Here is a 23,977-nt window from a genome sequence, read left to right on the forward strand (position 1 = left end):
GTTGATATTAAGAAGAAATGTAGGCAGAAGAGGTCATATGGGAAGGAATATAATTGTGTCAGGATTGATTATGTTAGCTCCAAGTTTCCTACAGAATGTTTATATATATATATATATATATATATATATATATATATATATATATATGAATTATCTGCTCAAAAGAAAGAGATTCAGGCTTAGATGCTTCGGTTTAGGAAATGGCAGATGGTAATGGCATGGGTGAGACCATTAAGAGTAGAACTGAAACGAAAATGGACCAAAGCCAAAATGCTGGATAATGGCAACCTTTACACCTATGATGAATGGAAAGTACATGAAAAATACACAGTAAACAACTCAGACAAGGAAATGCAACCTAGAAAAAAAGTGATTAAGAGTTTCATATGTTACAGTCAAGAATAAAGGCAGAAAATGTTCTTCTGGATATAACGATCACAACATCACCACTGACCGTCAAAAGAAGGATTTCAAAAAAGACAAAAATATAAACATGTCTACAGCTGAGCCTAGATGCATGACATGACAGAGAAGTAAGGTGTAAAAATCTGTGTCCCTGATAGACCACACAAAGTAAACTTCCAGTTGACACCAAATCTTCTCTTAAAAAAACCCAGGATCACTTATAATCCTTTTATTCTAAGAGCCCAGCCTTACCACATCCAGCAAACAGATATCTTAATTTGTCAAATAGATTCCTGTTTTGAGATCCATTTAATTATTTCTTCTTATTATCATAAAATAATATAGGAATGCTTTCACAATAAATCCTTGAATGCATCACTGATGGTTTCTTAAGTTTCAACTAATTAGAATTATTAAGTCATATGCAGCCTACATATGTTAGAAATAATGCAAACTGTAAAATCATACTTCTTTATTTAAATAGGAGTAAAAGGAGAAAATATAGAAGCCTGGCTTAAGACAGTAAGAAGTGAGGAGGTGATCATTAGCTGAGATGACTACAGAAAGGATAAGACCTGAAGATGCCATCAGATGAAAACTCATTGTTTATCTGAATATGCCTGCTCATTAGATTCTGTACCTTCCTTAACTTTTCTAATTAGTCACATTGATTCCTACAACTTTGGACTATTTAATCCTCCTAGCTTATATCCAACCGAGCATGAAAATCCTACCAGTTCTACTGTTAAAATATCTCAAATTCATCCCCTCTTCTTGAATTATAACAAAAATTAATTAAATCAACAGATAAAATTTCCAGGCTCTAGCCTGTCTTATTAATCTTATTTTTATGATTTATACATCATCCTGCCCTAATAAGACCAGTTCTCTAATATTTCCATGTCGTTGCAAACTCCTATTTCTTATAGGAACCAATAAGGGCATTTTGGAATTCTCCATTCTGTGTGTTATGCAGGCTATTGTTTTACAAATGATCCTCAGTCTTGGAGAGGAGAACTTCCAGGCTAGATCAATGTCTTCTCCATACTTGACTTCTTCCAGATCATAGCATAATTACTGACACATGGTAAATATTCATTTACTGAAGAAGTCAAGAAAAATTGAATGCAACATGGAGGTAAATAACAAAATAAACAGATCAATATGAAAGAAATTTTCAAATTAATCACATAAAATACTTTAGTGAATAATAGAGTCATACACCAAACTAATCCAAGTTCCTATATAGAAGTGTTAACAGTGTAGACATGGTATTTTAATTTTCTGCTTCACAAATCTCTAAACCTAATGTTTCTATCTTTTGTTCTGTAACCTTTAAGATAGTTTCACCAACTGAATTCCAAAGAAACAGACAAAATTCCTCCAAGGAGGGCTCAAGCATCTTTCATTTTGCAGACTTGAAGATGATTTTTCAACATACTAGAAAGGACCACACTTCTAAATTACTAGCCTATATTTCAAATCACTGACATAATCTTAAGTAAAGTTAGAACTCCAACAGTACAGCATGTTCATTCACAAAACATAAAAGTTTCTGGGCTTGGTGGTATATGGCCACAATCTCAGAACTCAAGAAGGTGGTTGCAAGTTCATGGCCAGCAGGATCTACCTAGGGAGACCCAGGCAAGCCAAGCTAGGGTTATGCAGTAAGATCTTGTCTCAAACAGACAAAAAGGTCCACACAAAGTTAAAACTGTTAACCTGCTGACTCAAAGTATCTTCCTGAAGTTCTCTACATTGTCACAAATAAAGGAGGAAATGCGGGTCAGCAGGGCTCAAGATGCTGCTGAGGCTGGACTGTACAACTATGCGTAGATAGCAGCATTATTAGAGGAATCACATTAGGGGCGATAAGTACAACTTCAGGCATTAAGGAATATTATAAGATCCCAATTTTAGGATATTTCAGAGAAATAAGCAAATTTCCTAGAGAATCTGGATATTCATCTTTCTAAATCTCTAAGCCAACAAGCTCTCAGACTTTTCCTTCAATGATTTGCAGGTGATTAATATAAGACTTAAAGAAATTATATGTAAAATCATAAGCATTTCTCAATCACCACAAAGTACTAGAAAAAATTAACACCCCATTTTAGGTGTTTCAATTTTTGTTTTATAAAGTTGCTTAGCTGTTTTGAAACCATTGCATATATTTATATACGATTTTTAAAATAAACATTAACAAATACATATATCTCAAATAACTAGGAGCAAACTGAATTGTATGACTCTTTAGCAACAGACTTTATATCAGTGACATACCCTAACCAATATAACCAACAATGTATCCACAAAAAAATACATCTTAAAGGAAAACCCAGCATAGTTAGCAAAGTATCCTTTCTGCATAAGGATATGTATGTTCTCTGATATAATAAAATGAACAGTGTGATAGCTTTAAGGTGACAAAAGCAGGAGAAATACATAATTTCTCTGTACTTTAGTCAGTGCATAAGATTATACGTGACAGTGTTTTCATGGTTATATTACTAAGGTATCAGATATCTAAGTAAGGACATAAACATTGAATATTTTTTAAATCTGTCAACAAATTCAAATATTAGAATCAATGAAACAAAGGTCATACCAAATTAATTTAACTAACCAAGATATACAAAAGCTCAATGAATATTACCTGCATACATGTACTAAAATGTTCCTTTCAAAAAAAAAAGTCAACCCATAAACATGTCACAATAACCTGAGGGCAGATGCCATGATATGAACCGATTGGTAGTAGGCACTAAAAGCACTAACACAAACACTGGTTTACTTGTGAGTATATGTATAAACACATGCTCCCCATCCTCTAATCCATCTCAAACTGTCCTGTGCATCTTAAGAGACTTCTAAGACCAGAAATCCCATCTATATCCTCTGTGTACTCTTAAATGTTTTCTTGACTTTTTGACTTCACTGACACTCAGCTGTCTTTTAAAAATATCAATTCATTTTAAAAAGAAAGGCTTTTATTTAATATTCAGCATTATGCTCATCAAACTAAGAAAAAGAATGAAATGGTCCTTATTCCACCGAAGACATCTGCCCTTTCCTGTTCTGATTGGAAGAAAAATGCTAACCATTTTCTCCTCTTTCCACGGTCAGAAACTTGGACAGGTAGATATTGGGAGATGGAAACTATAAATACTAATAACACCATATTAGGATGTATTAAAGACAACATTGTGGGAAAGAGCAAAGTACCAAATCCACACTGAGCTGTTTCATAACAATAACCTCCATTCTGTTTTATGCTCTGGCCTAACTGGACTTTTGATTTAAGCAAACGATTCATATGCCATAATACAGTTTTTCACTGCTCTGGGGGAAAAGGAAAATGCCTAAGCTTACTATACCATATAAAACTCTACACGATCCTACACAGGTTTCTACCTCTTTGTCACAACCGATATGAAACCCGGCCCTAGGTTCTCTTATGAATTTCATTGAGTATCTACTATCAAATTCCAAGTGGTTCAATGTCAGAACTTAGAAAGCATTCTACTTCTGTCCTACCTATAGTGTCATCTCCTCAGTCTATGGCTGTATCCATTTTACTTTCCTCATAGCACTAACAAGGTCTGGAAGAATTGTCCTTCTGCTTCCCTGTTCTAAGTAAAATGTAAGTATTATGTCAACAAAAACATTACGTGTTTGTTCATGACTACATTTCAAATATTTCACATATTGACAAAACCCAGCAAACTAGCAGCGCAGACACATAAAAATACCAACGACTGAAGAGGTTAGGCAGGATGAAAATGAATCAAAGGCCAGAGCAACTTAGTGAGATTGCCATACCAAAATAAAAACTAAGTAAATGTCTAGGAATATATCTCAGTCCAGAGTACTTGCCTAGCGTGTATAAGGCTTTATATTCAAACCCAAGTACAAGAAAAGAAAAAGAAAGAAAAGAAGGAAGGAAAATTGAGTAAACATTAATTAACCACTGTTTTTTAAAGATGGAAAACTTGGGACTGGATGCCTCAGTGAGCAAAGTGCTTGATGCTCAAGCATAAGAACCAAGTTCAGACCCTCAACATCTATGCACAATGTTGAACATAGCAGGTAGTTCCTAGAACCATAACACTGGGGGTCAGGGACAGGAGGAATACTGGGCTCACTGGCCAGTCAGTTGCATCAAATCTGTATGCTCTAAGTTCAGTGAGAGACCATGTCTCAAAAAGGTGTAGTGACTTAGGAAGACCTCTCACCTCCACACAAGCACACGCAGATGTGCAAATGCATATGAAGACATCCATTACCTCACCAAGACATTGGCTACCCTCAAGCCCGGAGTATTCTTTATTCTACATTGCTTCCTAATCTTCAGCTTTCAGAGTAAATAGCACTGCTTCAAAATGTTTCTCTGACATAAGACAGAGAATGTTTCTCTGTTTCTAAGACAGTCTCAATCCCACCTGCTTTTCGCCATTTTCCATCACTTCATCTGATTTATTCTCTTCCAATTATTCTTCAAAAGAGAAAAATATACTATTTATCAGTCACCTTCCCCAAAGCTTGCAGAGACAGAGGTTCTTTGGTTTTTGTTTTATTCTGTGTTGCTTTTATTCAGTAAATAAAAAAGTTTCAAGTAAGTAAATTAATGAAGGTGAGCAAGGCGACAAAACTGAGGATAAGTCTACAACTATCTCCTTCCCCCAGCTAATTCAACCATGATTAACTCTTGAGATTAAGTAAAATGCAAAAGTTAACAGTAAATTAAAGTTTATTCTGAATCATAAACACCATCAATAAAAAGGTGGAAATTTTCAAAAATAATTTTCAGTAAAATTGAAAATAAAGTGTGTGATCTGTAGGACCAGTGAGTCAGCTTAGCAAGTAAAAGTGTTTGCCTCAGAAGTCTGGCAACCTGATTTACAGGGAGCCCACAAAATTGTCCTTTGACCATCACACATGCACTATGGCATGTGCACCCCCACACATACATATCATGAACATATATACATAATAAATTTCAAATAAAGTAAGACTAGGATACATATACATAAAAAAGAATGCATTCTGCATACAATAGAAAACATTAAAAACTTAAGTGTTAAATTATACAAAATGAGCCAGATACCCCATAAAGAAAGCAGTAAAGTATTTTAAAGAAGTTATAGATATTACACCAACAAACGAAAAATTTAAAATGGCAGTTCATGGGGAAAGAAAGCACACAGCTTGTGCGGTTTCCATTTACTGAGTGTGCACAGGAGCTGTTTGTGGAATACTGTGCACTTCAACAGGACAAAGAGGTGGGACTGGGTGTGAGGCTGGTGAGGGACTTTATTTGTTGGCACTTTGGCACCTTTTCATAGGAGATAAAATACAAGTGACATTGTATTGAATTTCAATTGTTATTTTAATTGATTGCCTTCTCACTGAAGAAGCATTTTGTTTTCTATGAGCTTTTTACAGAATCATAATATACATACAGCAGGGTCTAGAAGAGTCAAGAGGCCATGAATAATTCACTGAGCGAACCCAAAGTCAGTGTCCCAATGCAACCACTCATTGTGTTAAGAAATAGATCACTAAACATAAAAGACTCCAAGACCACTTCCTTCCCCACAAAAGGAACCATTGTCCTGAGGTCTCATTCTAGATTTTCCTGCTTTTGAGTTTCATATCCACATAATATACAATATGCTCTTCTTTGTTGGCTTACTTTGATCAACAGAATGTTTGCATAATTTCTTTGCTGCTACATACAGCTATAATTTGTTTTTTACTGCTATTCTCATTCCTGTACAATACTGACTTGAACAAGCAATCTATCCATTTTACTACCAATGAACATTTTTATCTTCAGGTTTTTCTTAATAAAAACTATGAAAGTGACTTATTTCTTGTTTATTGGTTATCTTTTAATTCCTACTGAAATTGTTGGACATATGTACTACATAAACATAAACTTTATGAAGATACTGCTGGATAATTTTCAGAAATGATTTTCCCAATTTATGCTCCCAGTGGCAGCACAGATGTTTCATTGGCCTTCATATTTTACTAGCATGTAATATTTTCTACCTTTTTATTTTCAACAGTTCCAGTTAATGATGTAAGGTTATCTTAGTATGGTTTTAATCAGAATTACCCCTCTGACTAGTAATTTTTAGCACTTTTATTAGCCACTTATATTTCTTTTCTCAATGCTGTCATCAAACACCCAGCAAGAAACAACTTAGAAATGGTTTCCTTTGCATACTGCTTTCAGGGTACAGTCCATTATGGTAGGAAGTCATGGCAGCAGAAGCACATGTGTACCCACAGTCAGGAAGTCCATAAGGAAGAATGCTGGTGTTAAGCTGGGTCTCTGTTCTGTTCCTTTCTAATGAACCAGAGATCCCGCCCTTGGACTGGTGCCACTCTCTTTCAGGGTGAGTCTTCCCTCCATAACTAAACCTCAAAGCCATAGCTCTAGGTGTCTAACTCCACTCCAGCTGGCCATGAAAAGTAGCCACCATACCAGTTAAGTCTCCTCTTTTATTAAACTGTTCAATTCCCTTTCCCATTTGTGGCTGGGTTTTCTGTCTTTCTCAGATTGATGAATACAGTCAAAAGTTATTCGTCAAGCACATGCACTGCAAGTACTCTTCAGTGTGTTCTTCTAGTAAACCTTCTGTCAGTGTTCAAAGGTAATAAATCCTTTCCTTTATGCTACTGAAGACTTGGTTTGGTTTGGTTTTCCAAGCTGTTTAGGAAGTATTTTTAACCAGACTTAAGCCACCATATGTTTTTTCCTTCTGTAGAATGAGCTTTAAACCCAATCACAAAAGCAGCCTTGCCATTATTACACAGGTGGGCATATCTTGCCTAGAAAGTAGGTATTATATCACACATGGTCTACAACTAGACCTTGGTAAGCTGTCTCTCCCAGCTACCTGTAGAGCACCTTCTGGCACTACGAAAGCTAGCCAATAGGGAGGAAGCCTCCAGTGTAGTTCCACCTTGATTTCTCAGTGCCCTGTAATCTAAATGTACAGTGTCTTGAATAATAGGTCTTTCCAAATTATCTGGTTCTGCTGGGCAACCAAGAGTAAGGGCAATAGCATCTGTCCTTGTCTGTGACCTCTCTGGCCAGTAACTCAGGGAGAGATATACAACACCTGGCACTGAGGTTCTTGTTTAATAACCTATGACTTCTGGAATCAGAATTATCTAACCATAAGGAGAATTTCTGCGGCAAGCTCCTTTTGTTGCATAATTTTAAGATTTTTTTTTTAGTTTATAAAGTAGCAGGTTTACATATGACTTTATCACTAATCCTTATTTTTGTTAACCCTCTTCCAACTCCAGTTACCTGGACCCTTTGATCCCTGTATAAGCTTTTAACATCTAGTATTCTCCATCTAACCCCAATGCACACAGTTCCATGTCCTCTGTGTTTTATTATATCTTCCTCATTATTGCTCACCTCCCCTTTCTTGCTTCCTGGCCCCTATAGATACTAACTCAAATTTAAATACAGAACTTGATAGCCAAAGCTGGAATCCACATATGAGGAAGAACTGTGTCTTTCCATGACTCATTTACTTCAATTAGTACAGTATTTTCCAGTTGCATTCATTTTCCTGAAAAATTCATAGTTTCATTTCTTTAAGGCTGACTATAATTGAATTATGCATATGCCTCTCATTTTCAGTATCATTCTTCACATGGTAGATATCTAGGCTGGCTTCATTTCCTAGCTACTGCCCAGACCCCTGTTGATCATGGATGTGCTGGTCTATTTGTCATAGGTCATAAAGTACTTTAAGTATGTATCCAGAAGTGTTAGTTGGATCATACGTAAATTCTGTATTTAGTTTATGACAAACCACCATACAGAATTCCACAGTGCCTGTACCATCCTACACTCCTACCAACACTGAATATGAGTTCCCCTTTCCACACAACCTCACAAGAATCTGTTATTTCTAAAATAGCCATTCTGACTGAAGGGATATAGCACATGCCTGATAGTATAAACCCTGACAAAAGCATATGGTAGGGGAGGGAATAGGTCAAAGCAGAACACATTTTTGTTTCCCTAAATGGGCATATCAAACTACCTTCTACATATTTATGTTTATGTCCACAGACTAGAGCAGCTCTCAGGAAGGGGCAGAGAATCTCATTCCTGCAGAGGTAGTGGCTAATGGAGAGACTCCTACCTGTGAAAACAGGGAAAATAAGAGACCGATAAGTGCTCAACTTTAAATAGGAGAGCATCACCACTCTTCTACTCCAGTGCCAAGGAACGTCACAAAAGAAAGGGGAGAAAAACATTATAAGCCAGATGATGGCAAAGACTGCTTTGAAATGCTGCCATCCAGACGGATATTTACACAGGACTGGGTCCTCCAACTTTCCGTCAAGGCCTGAGGAGGGGACCATGAGGTTCCACCCCATCCTGAAGAGCTAACGACTGTTAACAGGTGTTAGGAAAGAGGGGGTAATTTTCTCTAATGGGGAATAGGTGAGAAGAAGGGATCAAGAGGGGAAGGAAGATGACAGAAAGTAGTAAGGGAAGTTGAATATAATCACAATAAGTTATATGTGTGTATGAAATGGTCAAAAATACAGAAAAAGTTATATAATTCTGAAAAGCAATAACAAGAAATATATGCATGACTAAGAGACATAAAGAAAAATCATAAAACAATAGAAGAAAATAAAAAAGACAATTTTTTTTCAAAAGAAAGACTTTCTATGCTTCCTTTCTCCAGGGTAAGTGCTGGAAGGAACTCCGGTGCTCTCCTCTCTACAGACAGTAACGCATTCTCCATGCTTTAAAAAGGAAAGAAATGTTAGTCTACTTGAAGACAAGGAAGGTATCTTGAGGCTTCATTAGTTTTCTTTTCACTTATAAATTTCAATAATTATGCACAGTGGGAAACAGGGTCAAGTTCCCTGCCCCTGCCCATTTGGCTAGTCAAATAACCTGCAAGATTTATTGAAAAGGATACTGTTATTTAGTGAACAGTAAAACCCACTATGAAGGTATTAATAATGGACTTTTTAAGAATCAAAAATGTATAACTAAAACATGTTAGGAACTGAGAAAATGATAAGCAGACAACCATAATGCATAACTTTAATATTCTCATAAATATACAATGACTGAAGCAGTCAGAAATGAGCATGTCTGAGGAATACACACATAACCCACAGAGAGAGCACTCTGATCCCCAATGGCTGGGAAACATTTTAAGCACCGCTTTAAATTCATCTAAAGAAAAATAAACTCTTGGGGAGGAAAGCACACAAGCTTTATTTTTCTAGCAACATTTTAAACACACACATCTCAAAAATTTAAAATACCTTAAGTCATTTCAAAGAGTTTGTTTTCTTGTTGTGATATATGCTATGTATTATATGTGTGTGTGCACAGAGGCCAGAAGTCAACATTAAATGCTGCTCTTCTATAACTCAACCTTATTTCTTGAGATAAAGTCTCTCGGAGAACTCTAAACTCACTGACTAGCCAGGCAACACTGGAGATCCATTTGGTTTGGGTTACAGACGCATGTCACCATGCCCTGCTTTTATATAGGTGCTTAGGAGTCAAACTCAGGTCTTCATGTTTGTGCTTCAAGCACTTTACCAACCAAGTCATATCCCTGGCCCTGAAGTAGCTTTTAGATGAAGGAAATTACAGAAATTTCACACCTATAATATCGAAAGCCAAATAGTGACAAACTTTAGATAGATAGATAGACAGATAGACAGATAGACAGACAGACAGACAGATAGATAGATAGATAGACAACGAATGGACGGATGAATAGATAGAGATATAATGGCATTTAGTCAAAGTTGCACTAGAAAGCAAACAGTAAAATTACACACACACAAAAAGAAACAGAGATGCACATACAGAGAGGGGGAGAAAGTGGAAAACTAAATTATTAGAAAAGCCTAGAAAAAAATAATTTATTCAGTTAGAGAGTACAAAAATACAGTCCATAACAAATTAGGGCCTAAAAAACAAATATATACATATTTCCAATTTAATTAAATATCAGAAAGGAAAAATTCTAAAACATAAATTGACAATGATAAAGAGAATTTATTCATCTATAGAGGAGACTAATGTTATAAAAATTCTACATTCAATAAGTAAATTTTTAAACAATAAAGCTGATGATTATTAAGGAATACACAAGTTAATATAAAAAAGCATGACAATTCATGATTAATTTTGGATTTTGCTCCAAAGCTCATGACATTACCCTAATGTCATTAAATAATAAAAACCATAGCGTAGAGAACAAAACTGCTCAGTGAAAAGGGAAAAACACAGGCTAAGACTAGTGAAATCCAGAGACAGGGCCCGCTTCTCAGAAATTATGCATGTTGGAAAGCTATCACTAGAGGGCAGCATTGCAAAGATTATAAAAACATTGCTTAAGGAGGAGGTGCCACAAAAACTACAACTCTCTCCACCGTTTATGCTCTTTTTTTGTTATTTTGTTTTGTTTTGTTTTGTTTAGGTAGTAAAACAAAATGTGTTCCTGTATTGAATAACTTTAGAGCAAATTTAAAACCACGATTTCATTATTAGGCAAGAAAAGCAATGTCCATGTTTTGTTTTTAACCTACAATGTATAGATATTTGAAATTTCATAAAGCAGACACTGTAAGATTAAAAGAGAAAGTGTATAAACATAAAATAATGTTTTCCATAGTGGCTTTGATATATATATCAAAGGGATATATATATACATATATATCTTGCCATTTGAAATAATCAAATATTTATTTCATAAATATTTATATTTCATAAAAATATATTTTTATAATTTACATATATAACAGTAATAAAATTATTGTATCCAATATAGGACTATAACATGTGCCTATAAATAGATTTTTCAGTCAGAACACTGAGAATTGAGAAACACCTTTAATGAATAAGGCAGGAATAGTTTCTTGTCAAAGAACATCATTGCGTGAACTGTCACAACTCCATTTTCTGGCTTCTTTAAAACTCTTAACAAACTTACCACAGCCACATTAGGACTATTCTTCAAAAAACATCTCAATGGCATTTAAGGAAGGTAAATACTCATTGGTCAAACACCAATCTATTGACCCAAGGCACTGATTTCTTCTGCTGTCAACAGTTCCTTACAGTCCCTTTTCAACAGCCCTTGTCAAAGCTTAGTGCTCCTTACAGTCAATCTTTAGTTCTATGACATTTAAACTCACTTCATAGAGGGTTTTCTGAATCTCAATCTCTATACAACTTTTAAACCTGCTCATTAGCTGGCTACAATTTTTACATAATTCTATAAACATCTCAATCTACCATGGCTAAACCTAACTTCTCACTTTTCCTCAAAAGGGTTTGATTACTCCTAACCCTCCTTGTTATCAGTAGGCAATGCCCAGTCTACCTCACAGAAATGCTGGCTCATTTTCTTTTTCTTTCTGGTACTAGTGCAGCTGCCGTACTTTGAGCAGTCTCCAAAATAAGTGGTGCTGTTAATAAGACACAGATATCCAAATTTTCAAGTGTGAATTCCTTGGGGTGAGAGAAACATGCTTCATGTCTTTTCTCTACAGAACCAACCTCCCTCCGAGCGTCAGAGCACTGCCCCCTCCCATGTCCATCTCACCAGCTAGATCTCCTAAGGAAACTGAGGGTGACTCCTTCATTGGGCTTCTTGGGTTTAAATCTTAAAATTCTGTTCCTTCAGTTCTTCCTCAAATCTTACTATAATGTTCCCTTTCAATTACAAATGTCAAATCTAATCACTTCAGGGGACCCCTTTTATCTCAAAGATAAGGGGCCACCCAAGGCCAAGAGACTTCTTATAGTAAACAACCCACGCAGTTTTTGCAGGCGCATCTTCCGCCCTGCAGTCTTCTCTGGGCTGTTACTATAACAATGTGCACTTGGTAACCCGTTTGCTCCACAGTGTAGGGATGTCCACATCTACCCAAACCCTTAACTGACTACTCTTAGAATTTTTCACCCTTCCATATCTACTCTAAGTTTTCTTGGTAATCTCTAAGAATCATCCTTGAAAGCTTTTACCACTGCCAGAAATCACTCTCTACAAACACCCTCCATAAGAGATCCCATCTTACATTAGCAAGCAGTTGACCAAGGAGCAGGCTCTCAGTAAACACTAATAGGAGCTTACCTAACAAGTCCCCAACAGACATGACAACTTAAGTTATCTGAAACAGTTGGGCACTTTTCTTATGACCCTGCAGGCTCAAAGAACACTACCTTCTTTTCCTAAACTCAATGAACTTTACCTACTAGTAAGAGTCACAACCTAGGAAACAACTTTTCCCAATATGCAGAAAGGCTTCACTTCCCTCAGAGGCTCTGGGGAGGATCCTTCCCACCTCTCACCTTTTGATGGTTCCAAATGTCTCTTGGCTTGTGGTCATGGTACCTCATTTCTGTCCTGCTCCTGGCTCTTCTCTTGTTTCTCACCACGACACTGGTCAGTGACTTAGGTCAACCAGGCAACCCACATGCCCTCCTGTCTCAGTGCTATTAATCTTAAAAACAGACAAAAGTCCTTATGCTAAGTTGGGTCACCACAGGTTCTGGAAAGTAGAACTTGAACATATAGTCTCAGGAACCAGTACCAGACCACTGCCAATAACATGCTGAATATTTCATAGGGAGGTATTCATTCCAGAGACAGGCCAAGGTGTTGTGACAGCTAAAATGAAATTGCTTCTAGAGCCGGTAAGCTCCAGAAAGTAAAGATCTGTCTGCCTCCCAAAATGTGCAGTTACAGTGGTTAGGTGGTGATTTCAGGGATGGGGAAACCAGCAACAGCCCTGAGAGAATAAACTGCAGTTTTCTATTTATGGGAGGTCTATTTCAACATGGAAGTAATAAAAAGACACACTTTTATGCCTTTACAGTACAAATACAAATTAGCATAAATAAACATGTGAATGCTAAACTTAAAGATCCTATTTCAAAGAAAAAGCTGGTGATGACTGGCAATTTTATTTAAAGAACACTTAATAGTTCAACTAGAAAGCACTATCAAATGGAATATTCACCTTGAGCTATTTCTGGAAAATGAAAATTCATCATACAAAGTAAGCCATCTGACAAGACGTTTTTGTACAGTCTCAAGGTAGGAGGGCTGCTATCTTGGGTAGCTGAAGTGCCTGATGTTGTGTGAACTTGTGGGGGTGGGATGGGAATGAGAGGTTCAAGTCTTCAGAACTGTAAGTGAACCCTTCTGACAGAGAAAGAGCTGTGCAATAACCAGTGAGTAATCTGGAAACTAATCTCTGCGGATAAAAAGTAGAAAGAACAGTATTTAAAGATGAATTCGTTCTCTCAACGACAGTCAAACTTTCTACCTGCAAAGTGATGAAAAGGTGAACATTAGGAGTTTAACAAGTTGTTGTTGTTGAAAAGCAGATTTGTAGTTAATACAATTTTACTACATCCTTTATCCTGACTTCAGGGTAAGATATGACTGTCAGAGTAAAACATTTCAGTGTCTGTGAAGGTGTTTCTGCTTATCTTAACAGCTTTGATAAAACATTATTTGCACAATACTCTATCTACTCGCTTGGCTTGTTGCCATTTCCTTTGCAGCATTATATATGAGCCTAAGAGCTCCTGGGCTGAGAAAGTCTTCTACCACTGAACTACAGTACTTATTTAATGAAAGATTAAGTGAATCTTGGATAAATCACACTACAAATTAGTATCACACAGAGACAACATGAAAATATCTAAAACTACCAATTAATAACTTTTCAAGCAGACACCAATTAAATCTAAATGGCATCTACTTTTCAGCCTAGAAAAGGGGATACTAATTAAATATTACATTTAATTGGCAATTCAGTAAAGTGGGCAATTCCAATTTTCACTAGTGTTCCAACAGCAATATCTTCTATTCACAGGAAGGACAATCTCTTGCTCTCTTAAAGTGACTACCTTGTCTTTTCTACATCTCCTCAGCTGCAATGGCTTCTATAAAGCAAGTCATTTCACAGACAGGAAATACCACCTTTGTATTGGCTAAGAAAAGAGAACCAAGTTGGATGTTTACTGAGGAAAAGAAAAAGAAACTCCACTCAAAGTTAGTTTTAAAAGCAAACAACTGAGCCTGCAAGATGCTCAGTGAGTAAAGGCAGTTGCTGCCAAATTTGGTCACCCAAGTTCTGTCCCAGGAACCACATGACTCTTGCAAGTTGTCTTCTGACCTACCCATGCTTACAAACAAACAAAAGTTATAAAAAAAACTGACAGGAGGGAAGGAAGGAAGGAAGAAGGAAGGAAGGAAGGAAGGAAAGAAAGAAAGAGAAAAAGAAAAAGAATTGAAAATATGCACTGCAGAATTGTCTTATAATAACCAGCAATGAAAACAGAACATTAAAAACTGTAAACACCATCATATTTATAGCCAATTTTTATTTCAAATTGATCAACTAATTCATCATTTACTAAGTATTTACTAACTGTGAAACACTGTGCTCATAAAGGCCAATTTAAATGACTATTCAGGAATCCAAAGCAGGAAATATTTTTTCACAATGCAATTTCTTATCTTCCCATCACTTAAGAGCTACAAGAATTATTTCCACAAATATCAATTCATACCAATTATTAGATATAATACTAAACATAGAGAAGAAAAAATAAGGCAGTATATACCACTGATAAGTTTTCGGTCTAATAGAAGAAAAGTAAACATACAATTAAAATAAATATAAAAGTGTTTTGAATAATCCTATACAAAAAAAGGCCCGTGGGGAGAGGCGATGTTGGAGAGGTGACTATAGCAAAAGCCACACTGTGTCCCAGGTTAAAAACCATAAACATGAAGTGCTCAGGATGGCTTTAAGGCAGGGTCATTTTCCAAACTTGCTAGAAGATACCATAGTAAGATGAAGGCAAAGCTATGTGTTTTCAAAGACCTTTCTCTGTCATAAAAAGTCCACGAATGAGTCCTTTATAGAAGATAAATTTCGAGGGGGAGAAAGGCAGGCAAGGGTCAATTTGATCTGCTTTTTCTTTTAGTTTCTTTGGAGAAGCCTACGGATTGGGTGAGCTTTAGTGTATAAGTGAGACTGCTATTATAACCCCAATAAATGTTTACCATAAGAGTGACACAAATAGAAGCTCCAAGACATTTAAAAAGAAACAAACGTAACAATATAGAGGAAATGATACAGCTGTCATAGAGTAGCACAAGTCGTCAAACAACTGGATACATTTCTCCAGACAATGGCAAAGGTCCTCAGGCTGAGAAAGATGCAGAGTTCAGGTTTTACCAGGCTGAATCAGACACAAGCTAATAACTGTAATAGCTTAGATAGATACATTAAGGTCTTAACTATGGAATAATTTGGGGTACTTCTTAAACTAATTTTTCTTAAATTAATTTATGAAAGTCTACTTGTTTAATCTGATTTTTGCCAGTTTTTCCTGTTTTAGTTCTTCATTCATATCTCCACATCTCATTGTATAACAGTATCCCCACATTTCATGTTTTCATACAAATCAATTTATAAGATTCTTTCCATACCCTTATATTAATTTCCAAAATTTGAGATCAATTTGTCAAATTTTAGTATAAAATGAATACAAATCACTCTTTCTGAGGAAGAAGAGGCTTTAGAAGGGTGAGGAAATAGCAGATCATGCATTATCAAAAGAGAGTAGAGCAACACTGTGGGCTACAAGTTTGTCAGGGATGGGGTGGGAAGACAGAAAAGGCTTTGGGAGTGAGTTACCAAAACTAAGTGTGTATGTGTGTATTTTTAAAACTTAGAAAACCCACCACTTTGTAAGTTAAAATATAATTTCTTTTTAAAAAGGAATTTGAACATAGTTAACATGAAAGAATGGAAAATGGATTAAGTAAAATTCTCAGTGCTTGATGTGGACTACTTGCCTATAAGTTACTAATAGGGAAAGACCCTTCAAACAACACAGACTACTGACATTCTCTAGTTTTCCCAGCAGAAAAAGATGGTTAAGATCCTATTGCTGGTCAGGAAGTACAGTACAATGGCATTTTTTATGTTTCAGTAGGAGAACCCTGGCCTCTGGAGTTCAGCACAGAGACTCTGTTGTGGATCACTGGCTCTCTGCATACATCGTAAGCTGAAGACCCAGTTCCTGCCTTTGCTCGTTGATGGGTGGTACCATTAGCTAGAGTATCCTGGTTACATATTCTGGTGGCTCCATCAGAGAGCTTAGGAACCCTCTGGATCATCTCCCTGCAGATCCCTGATGAGCTTCCAGGCCACACCCACACTCCTGCAGCTGGCGATGTGGAGCGTGCTGAGGGACGAGTCCTTAGCGACCACTGGTCTGCAGGAGCTGCCCATGGAGCTCTTCCCACCACTCTTCAAAGAGGTCTTCAGCCACAAATGGTCTATGATCCTGAAGGCGATGGTGCAGATCTGGCCTTTCCCCTGTCTCCCACTCAGGGGTCTGATGAAGATGAAGGCAGCCTACCTAGAGACCTTATGAAACATACTGGATGGGACTGATACACTTGCTTGACCAGAAGGTTCACCCTAGGAGTCGCAAACTGAGAGTTCAGGATTTGTGTGCTTTGTACAAGGGACTTCTGGAACATATGTGCTAGAGATCAGGCAGCTGCTGGCTCTCCTGAGGTCACGTGTAAAAAGAAAACTCAAGACAGAGGTCCAAGGAGTCATTGAAGGTATTTATAGACATGTGCCTCAAGCCAAGAGCCCTAGATGCATGCGTTTTCTACCTCTTACTGTAGCTGGAAGGGAGGAAAGGTTTGCTGGGCTGTAAGAAGCTGAAGATCTCCATGACAGCTGTCTAGAACATCATGAAGGTTCTGGAAATTCTGGACCTGGACTATATGGAGAAAATGGAAGTATGTTGCATCTGGAAACTGTCCACCCTGGCCAGCTTTGCTCCTTACATGAGACAAATGATAAATCTTCACAAGTTCCTTCTCTCTCATATCTGTATACCTGTCCCCATTTACCCCCAAGAAGGGGAAGCTGATCAACCAATTTACCTCTCAGTTTCTCAATGTGGAGTGCCTCTGTTAGCTCTCCCTGGACTTGGTCTCCTTCCTTGAAGGTCAGATGGACCAATTGCTCAAGTGCGTGAAGGTCCCCTAGGAGACTCGTGTCTATCGCTGACTGTGAACTTTCAGAATCAGACTTTAAGTCCCTGACCTCATTAGGTCCAGGCATCCGTTAGCTCTAACAACTGGACTGAAGTGATGTCATACTGACCAACATAAGTCCTGAGCCCCTTTGAGTCCTGCTAGAGACAGTCGAAGCTACCCTGAAGACCCTGGACTTGGAGAACTGTAGGATTATGAACTCCCTGAGCAGCTGCTCCCAGCTCACCACGTTCAACTACTTAAGGAATCCCATCTCTGTGGCTGTTCTGGAACACATGCTCTGCCACACCACCAGGCTGAGCTGTTTAAGCCTGGAGATGTACTCTACCCCCTGGGAGATTTATGGTGCTCAGGGTGCTTCCCACCACAAAAGGCTCAAACAGCTTCATTAGGAGCTGAGGACAATGGAGCCCCTGAAACACACCAAGACAGTGTGGTTCAGCATCATATTCTGTCCACCTTGAGCCCACCAGGCTACGTGAGTTAGAACCCAAGCTGCAACAAGGCTATGGTTCTATCCAGCTGGGTACTTGTGTACCAAATGATTCCTTCTAGCTCTTAGAAGCAAACTCCTTATAGTATAGGTGAATCCTGAAAAGAACACAGAATCTGTGGTCTCAGTGTGTTGGGGGGCGGGGCGGGGAAGGGATGGATCAGGTAGCAAAGGCAACCTTAGTGAGAGAAATGTTGACCTGGAAATTGATGGGACCTTCAAGACATGTGCATTTAGAAAGAAGAGGTGAAGTTTCTAAAATCCAGATGAAGAAATACTTGTGAGTGTTGACTATGATGTGGACTAAAGAAATGGCCAGTGTATTCTTCTCTCCTTGATGTTACAGGGTGAGTGGAATACACCATGACTGCTGTAGCTTTGCAGGCCTAAGTAGCCACCAGCAGGTGCCACTTTCATTTCCAGTTCTAGCCCTAGAGAATTTGTCTGCCATCAATCCCACCCATCTAAGAAAGCCACGGTTCTGTCCAGAGAGCAGTACAGATTTTGAACAACTTTACCAAGATGAATGAAAAGAACTGGCAGATGGTGATGCCAGGTGCTGAGGACCACCAAAAACCAAGTGGCAAGGAATAGGCTTAAACTTTAAATAGGCAACAACCATACACCATACTTGAAAATCAGTAAAACAAGGCCGGGAGATGGTGGCACAAACCTTTAATCCCAGCACTCAGGAGGCAGAGGCAGGAATATCTGAGTTTGAGCCTACCCTGGTCTACAGAGTGAGTTCTAGGACAGCCAAGTCTACACAGAGAAATCCTGTCTTGAAAAGCCAACCAAACAGAAAATCAGTAAAGCAGACACAGAGTAGTTAAGAAACATCTTTGTTAGTCTAAAGGTACCTAGGTCACAGTTGACCACCACAAACAGATCTGTTCATCGTCTGACCTGTGTTGGGTCTATAGCTACTACAAACCTCTTGACTAGTCCTAATGCACTGTGGGTGGGTGGCTATTAGTAATACTACTGGGGGATTAAGTGTAGGACTCTGCATGCTAGGCAAATGCTCTACCACTATGAACCTTTTAAAGCACTGCACTGCTCTGGATGTATGTTGGATTTAGGGGAAATTTTATTGTTTAAATAAATGTGTGTTAAAGAAAAAAAAATCCCATGACCGAAGACACAATACACTTTGGTTACAGGACACCAAGAAATCAAACTTGAACTGACCTTAAAACTTCCTGCTTGCTAGCTCTCATAATGCTAGGAGGTGCTATACAGTCTGGTGGGTGAGAAAAGCCAGTAATAGTATTACCCAGCTGCACACTAAAGTAACCGTTCCAGACAAGATTTGCCCAATGGTGTAATAGTATTGTGAAGATTATTCCAATAACCAACCACTTTTTATTAAAGTATCCTCCACAGGAAGGAGAAATCCATGCCTGGTCCTGTAAACCTGGTCCAAAGCCCACAGCTCAGGAGGTCACACATCCTAGGGGGAACCTCATACTACTGTTTTATAAACTGAACATGTTGTAAACTGACTTTTAAATATTTATGATTATATCCATACAGTAGTGTTGCCCTTGATCTTAGTCAGAGAATCTTCTCTCAGCAAAAGTCAGCAGCAAGCACATAGACCCATAGACTCATAACTGACCAAAGTGCTGAGAGTAAGTGCCTACCAAGTGCTAAGCCCTAAATGGGACACTACTATCATACTCCACTCAAGGTTCATGAAATGTGCGTGGAAGAGAGGGGAGAAAAAAGGTAAATAACCAGGATGAGGAGGAATACTCTGAAAGGCTATCTCTAGACATGGCTACACTTGTGAACTTGCACAAGAGCAAACCAATAACACCAGTCAACACTAATTGGATTCAGAGAATTACAGGAGGAGGAGGATATCATCTTGAAAGAAGGATAAGATGAGGGTACTTAGGGGCAATGAGAGTGGGGAGTTGGGAAAGAATATGATCACAATGCGTTGTTTACGTGTATGGAATTGTCAAAGAAGAAATAAAATACATTCTGTTAAAATCATTTTCTCTGATATCACAATACATTAAGTATTAAAATTGTTACTGTAAAATATATAAAAGTAAAAGAAAGTCTCAGAAAAGTCTTAAGAAAGGCAAACAGTAAGCTTTGTACCATAAACTGCACAGTCATTATGAAGAAAAAAATAAAATAACAATTCTATCAAGCTGTTTATGGGTACAAATTAGAGAATCGATCAAAACATGAATATGAATCATACTTCTTTTGAAAGGTAATTTATTGACAAAAAGTTACAATTAAGGTTGAGTAGCATAAATTTTTCAAATACAAGGGGAGTACCCTAGAAAGCTCTAGTGATAAACACACAGACTGTATGTTTTTGGTTTCAGCACACACTATTTATGTGTATTCATCTTGGAAGCACTGCTGAAGTGAAAGACAGCTGCCATCATTCACGGAGGACAAAGAAGTGTTTCTGCATGTTCAAAACTGATGACTATATCCAGTAAAGACACGCAGTCCTACATCTGAAGTCCAACCGCCTGTCCACACTAAAAGAACAGCATTTTTTTTCTTTAAAACTCACAATATTCAGTCATTTCTAAATTCACTCCCTTCTCAGTTCTCAGTGTTGATTCCAGGAAGGTAAGTGATAAACATGTGACATCACTGCACATTTCTCCCATCCTTGTTGTCTGTTTGCCTTCAGGAAGCTCACACTGTTGCCCACACAACAGCACTGCACGTTTCTGTCACGCTTGTTGTCTGTTTGTCTTCTTCACAGCAGACTCTTCTCAAAGAAGTCTTCAATGAGTCTTTCTTGATTCACAATGGACTGGAAGACAAGATCAGATAAAGGGTTCTTTTTCTACTTCCTAAGCTAGAAATAAATAAATAAACAAACAAACAAATAAGATAAAAATAATACAAAATTCTCTCATTTAAAAGCTACAATTCTTATTCTCACTGGAGGAAAAAGCCAAAAAAAAAAAGAAAAGAAAAGAAAGAATAAACTTTTACTGGTGTGTAGTTTTATTTTACCTTGGCCAATTTATGCACAGGTCATTACAGGTATAAGTTCCAACTGCTCTGTCTAAAAGGTAACTTTCCCTACAACCACGTGTATTTCTTATCACCTCCAAGCATAAGCGAATTACGAATGATCATACACTAAATCTTGAAGAGTATTTGTGAAAACTTTCCACACAATTTCCTGACACAGTCAAATAAGTTTGTGCTATTTTAAGCTGTAGTGAGACTAGAGCTATCATAAAAGTCATTTCCTAAACTCTGGGCACTTAATCTCCACTACTCTAGGGAAAAATCAAGAAAGGAAGACTTAAGGAGGTGCAGTTAATTAGCCACTTAATTAAAACGCATAGCTATGTTAAAACATTGTCATTTCTGGGAAGTAAATCAGGGTGTCAAATGGTTAAGCAGCCAATTAACACTACTAAAGGAAAGATAATAAAGTTTGTCACAAATTAAGTTTTAAAGTACATATTCAAATTTTTTTAAAAAAACAATATAATTTACAATTCTAAACATTTTCCACCAGTTTTTATAAGTTTTGACAGCTATTACTATTAAGTCTGCATGTTATATACCTAAATGTTCCTGGTGAATCTTACTACCAATTCAAGCTTGTAATTCAAGAACGATGATACAACCTTCTTTATTATGATAATAATAAAAGCAGTACAAAAACAGAATGGTGCCATTTTTATAAAATTTCTACTACTCTTAGAAAAGACCGCTTCTCCATTCTATCACTGCCATCCATTTCCAAAACTCCCCTAGAGCACCCACCCCGTCCATTAAAAAAAAAATAACTGTTCTATCCAGTAAAAGCACAGTCACCAAGCAAAATAGATGAGAAGAATAATACCTGCAAAACTTTCTTTCCATAACTTGTCTCAGGCAAGGATCCACAGGTTGTCTCTCCCATGACATTCTCCACCATTTCTCCAAGCATTAGGGATGCATCCTGAATGATGGTGGAGGGTTCAGAAGTTTATAGTAGATGTGGCATATTAAGACCAAGGACTATATCCATCTCTTCACAAAAGGGGCGGAGCCTTTCAGGCGGTTCAGAGTACCACCTTTATACCTCTGTGATTATTCTCACTACTATTATTTTAATACTGAGCAATTCTTACACTGAACCCAAAACAAACCACAAGAATATGCCTGAGAATTCTCTTGAACATTTTCTTCATGATTCATTATTTCATCATACAGATTCTGACTCATTTCCACAAAAGATGCTAGAGATTATTACTTTGTGAGTAAAGCAACAGTAGCTCATATCCGTAAATCCAGCACACAACAGGCTGAGGGAGGATTGCCGTAAATTCAAGGCCAGCTATAGAGTGAACTCCAGGCTAGCCTGTTTTATAGTATGGAACCTTCTTTCAAAAAAAAATCCATATTTTAAGGTATTCTCTACAAATACATCATGCATAAAATCCATATGCATAAGGGAATTATTGGTCATCCCCACAGTAATACTCTATGCAAAAATAAAATGTTGCAGAGAAATGTTTGAAAATACTTATATGAGTTTCACAAAAACATTTTCTTAAGAGTAATGGAAAACTGTATTTTATAAAGAAGCTACAGGTTTGTGATTATGTGCAGCTATTAAAGAGGACCAGATCACCACTGCTACCTGAATGTTGTCATCCTCCTTTTTAATCCAAATGTAACCTTTACTTCAAGTTTTAAATAATAACATTTCTTACAGAACAACATTGTGTTAAGAAAAAAGGAAAAAATATTCCTTATTTCTCCACTGTTTTTCTCAAAAGGAAGGTCTTATTAACATTTCATGTCCTCTACTCTGTCCTGTGATTTTATGAAATTGCACATAATTTCTGACCCTAAGTGTTGTATTACCACACTGTTCTCACATCTTTCTTCTTCACAATATATCCTGGCTTTTTTCTCATAAGTGCATTATCAATATCATGCATGCATTTTAGTATTAATGCATAATTCATTGACCACTAGGAATTTTGCTTTATTTCTTACTTTCTATTCAGTTCCTGTCTCCTCAGAAGACTGAAGTAGCTGATTTCTAGGCCCCGTGTCACTTTTATCATTAAATTCAACTTTATTTCTACATTGATAATTCAATTTCCACTCCTTCCTTTGAAGAGTTTAACAGTCATATTTTTAGTTTCTTGGACCTATGCCTATTTCATCTTTAAAAAAAAGTCCTTTTTGACTATTTTATACTAACAATGTTGAGAAAAAATTAAGTTCTACTTATTTTTTGCTCTATCCCAATTCCTAGAAATATTCTTTTTTTAAAATATTCTATTTTGTATTGTTGGCTTTCTGTAAGTTTTTCCCCTTAGTTTTATATTACTAGTTTTCTAGTGAGCCATGATAACCAAAATTATTAATAATGCTCCACAACTATCTAACTCATTTCTCCCACAGGTCTACGCACTGTCATTCTCCAACAGTTTGTTACAGGGCTAAGTTTCACCTAGGCTCACTCCATGAACACTCTCAACACATGCCAGAAATCTTCAGAATCACCGTCTGCACAGCAGAAGCCACAGCTCTGCTCTGGAGACATTCCTGCTAACACTCTGTATAAAGGAGGAAAGCAGAGAACAAGCTGCTCCACACAGTTTTACAATCTGTTAATCTACAGTTCATTCAGATCCGTTTAGTCCGTTAGAATACAAATGGAGTTTTGTTTCAGTGATTGGAATTTTTTGTTCATTTAATTATTTTTATTTCTATTTCTAATTCTTTTTATGTATTTTTCCTTTTTAGTTTGAGGATGCTAGTCTAGACAGCCATCTACCTCCAATTTAGACGCAGCACTCCACCTCAGGTTTAGTTTATATGTGGGTATGGAGTATTTTAACACTTGAGGGGTACAACCATGCATGGGGGCATGGGCACATGTTAGGGATAGAACCCCTGGACTCCAGTAGCCACAGATAACAGTTCTTTGAGG

The 23,977-nt window shown here is 37.3% G+C and overlaps 1 protein-coding gene and 1 pseudogene across 10 annotated transcripts in view; one reads left to right on the top strand and one right to left on the bottom strand.

The window, feature by feature from the left end:
* The window catches only part of Macrod2 (mono-ADP ribosylhydrolase 2), a 1,889,233-nt gene that overhangs the window by 1,845,801 nt on the left and 19,455 nt on the right, over positions 1-23,977 (bottom strand). The window contains exons 3-4 of one of the 10 annotated variants that reach the window (XM_085696809.2): positions 21,887-21,985; positions 20,258-20,878 (exon numbers count right to left, since the gene is read on the bottom strand). The exons of 8 other annotated variants lie outside the window; for them this stretch is intronic. In XM_085696809.2, the coding sequence (XP_085552935.1) occupies positions 21,915-21,985 (71 nt within the window). In that variant the 3' untranslated portion in view covers positions 20,258-20,878; positions 21,887-21,914. Of the gene's footprint in view, positions 1-20,257; positions 20,879-21,886; positions 21,986-23,977 lie in introns of those variants that run through there. One more of the 10 variants, XM_085696808.2, reaches the window with a different exon arrangement.
* On the top strand, positions 16,661-18,007 carry LOC125413791 (PRAME family member 8 pseudogene; annotated as a pseudogene).

The sequence above is a fragment of the Myodes glareolus genome, chromosome 10, assembly GCF_982192425.1.
Source record: "Myodes glareolus chromosome 10, mMyoGla1.1, whole genome shotgun sequence".
Lineage (NCBI taxonomy): Eukaryota > Metazoa > Chordata > Mammalia > Rodentia > Cricetidae > Myodes > Myodes glareolus.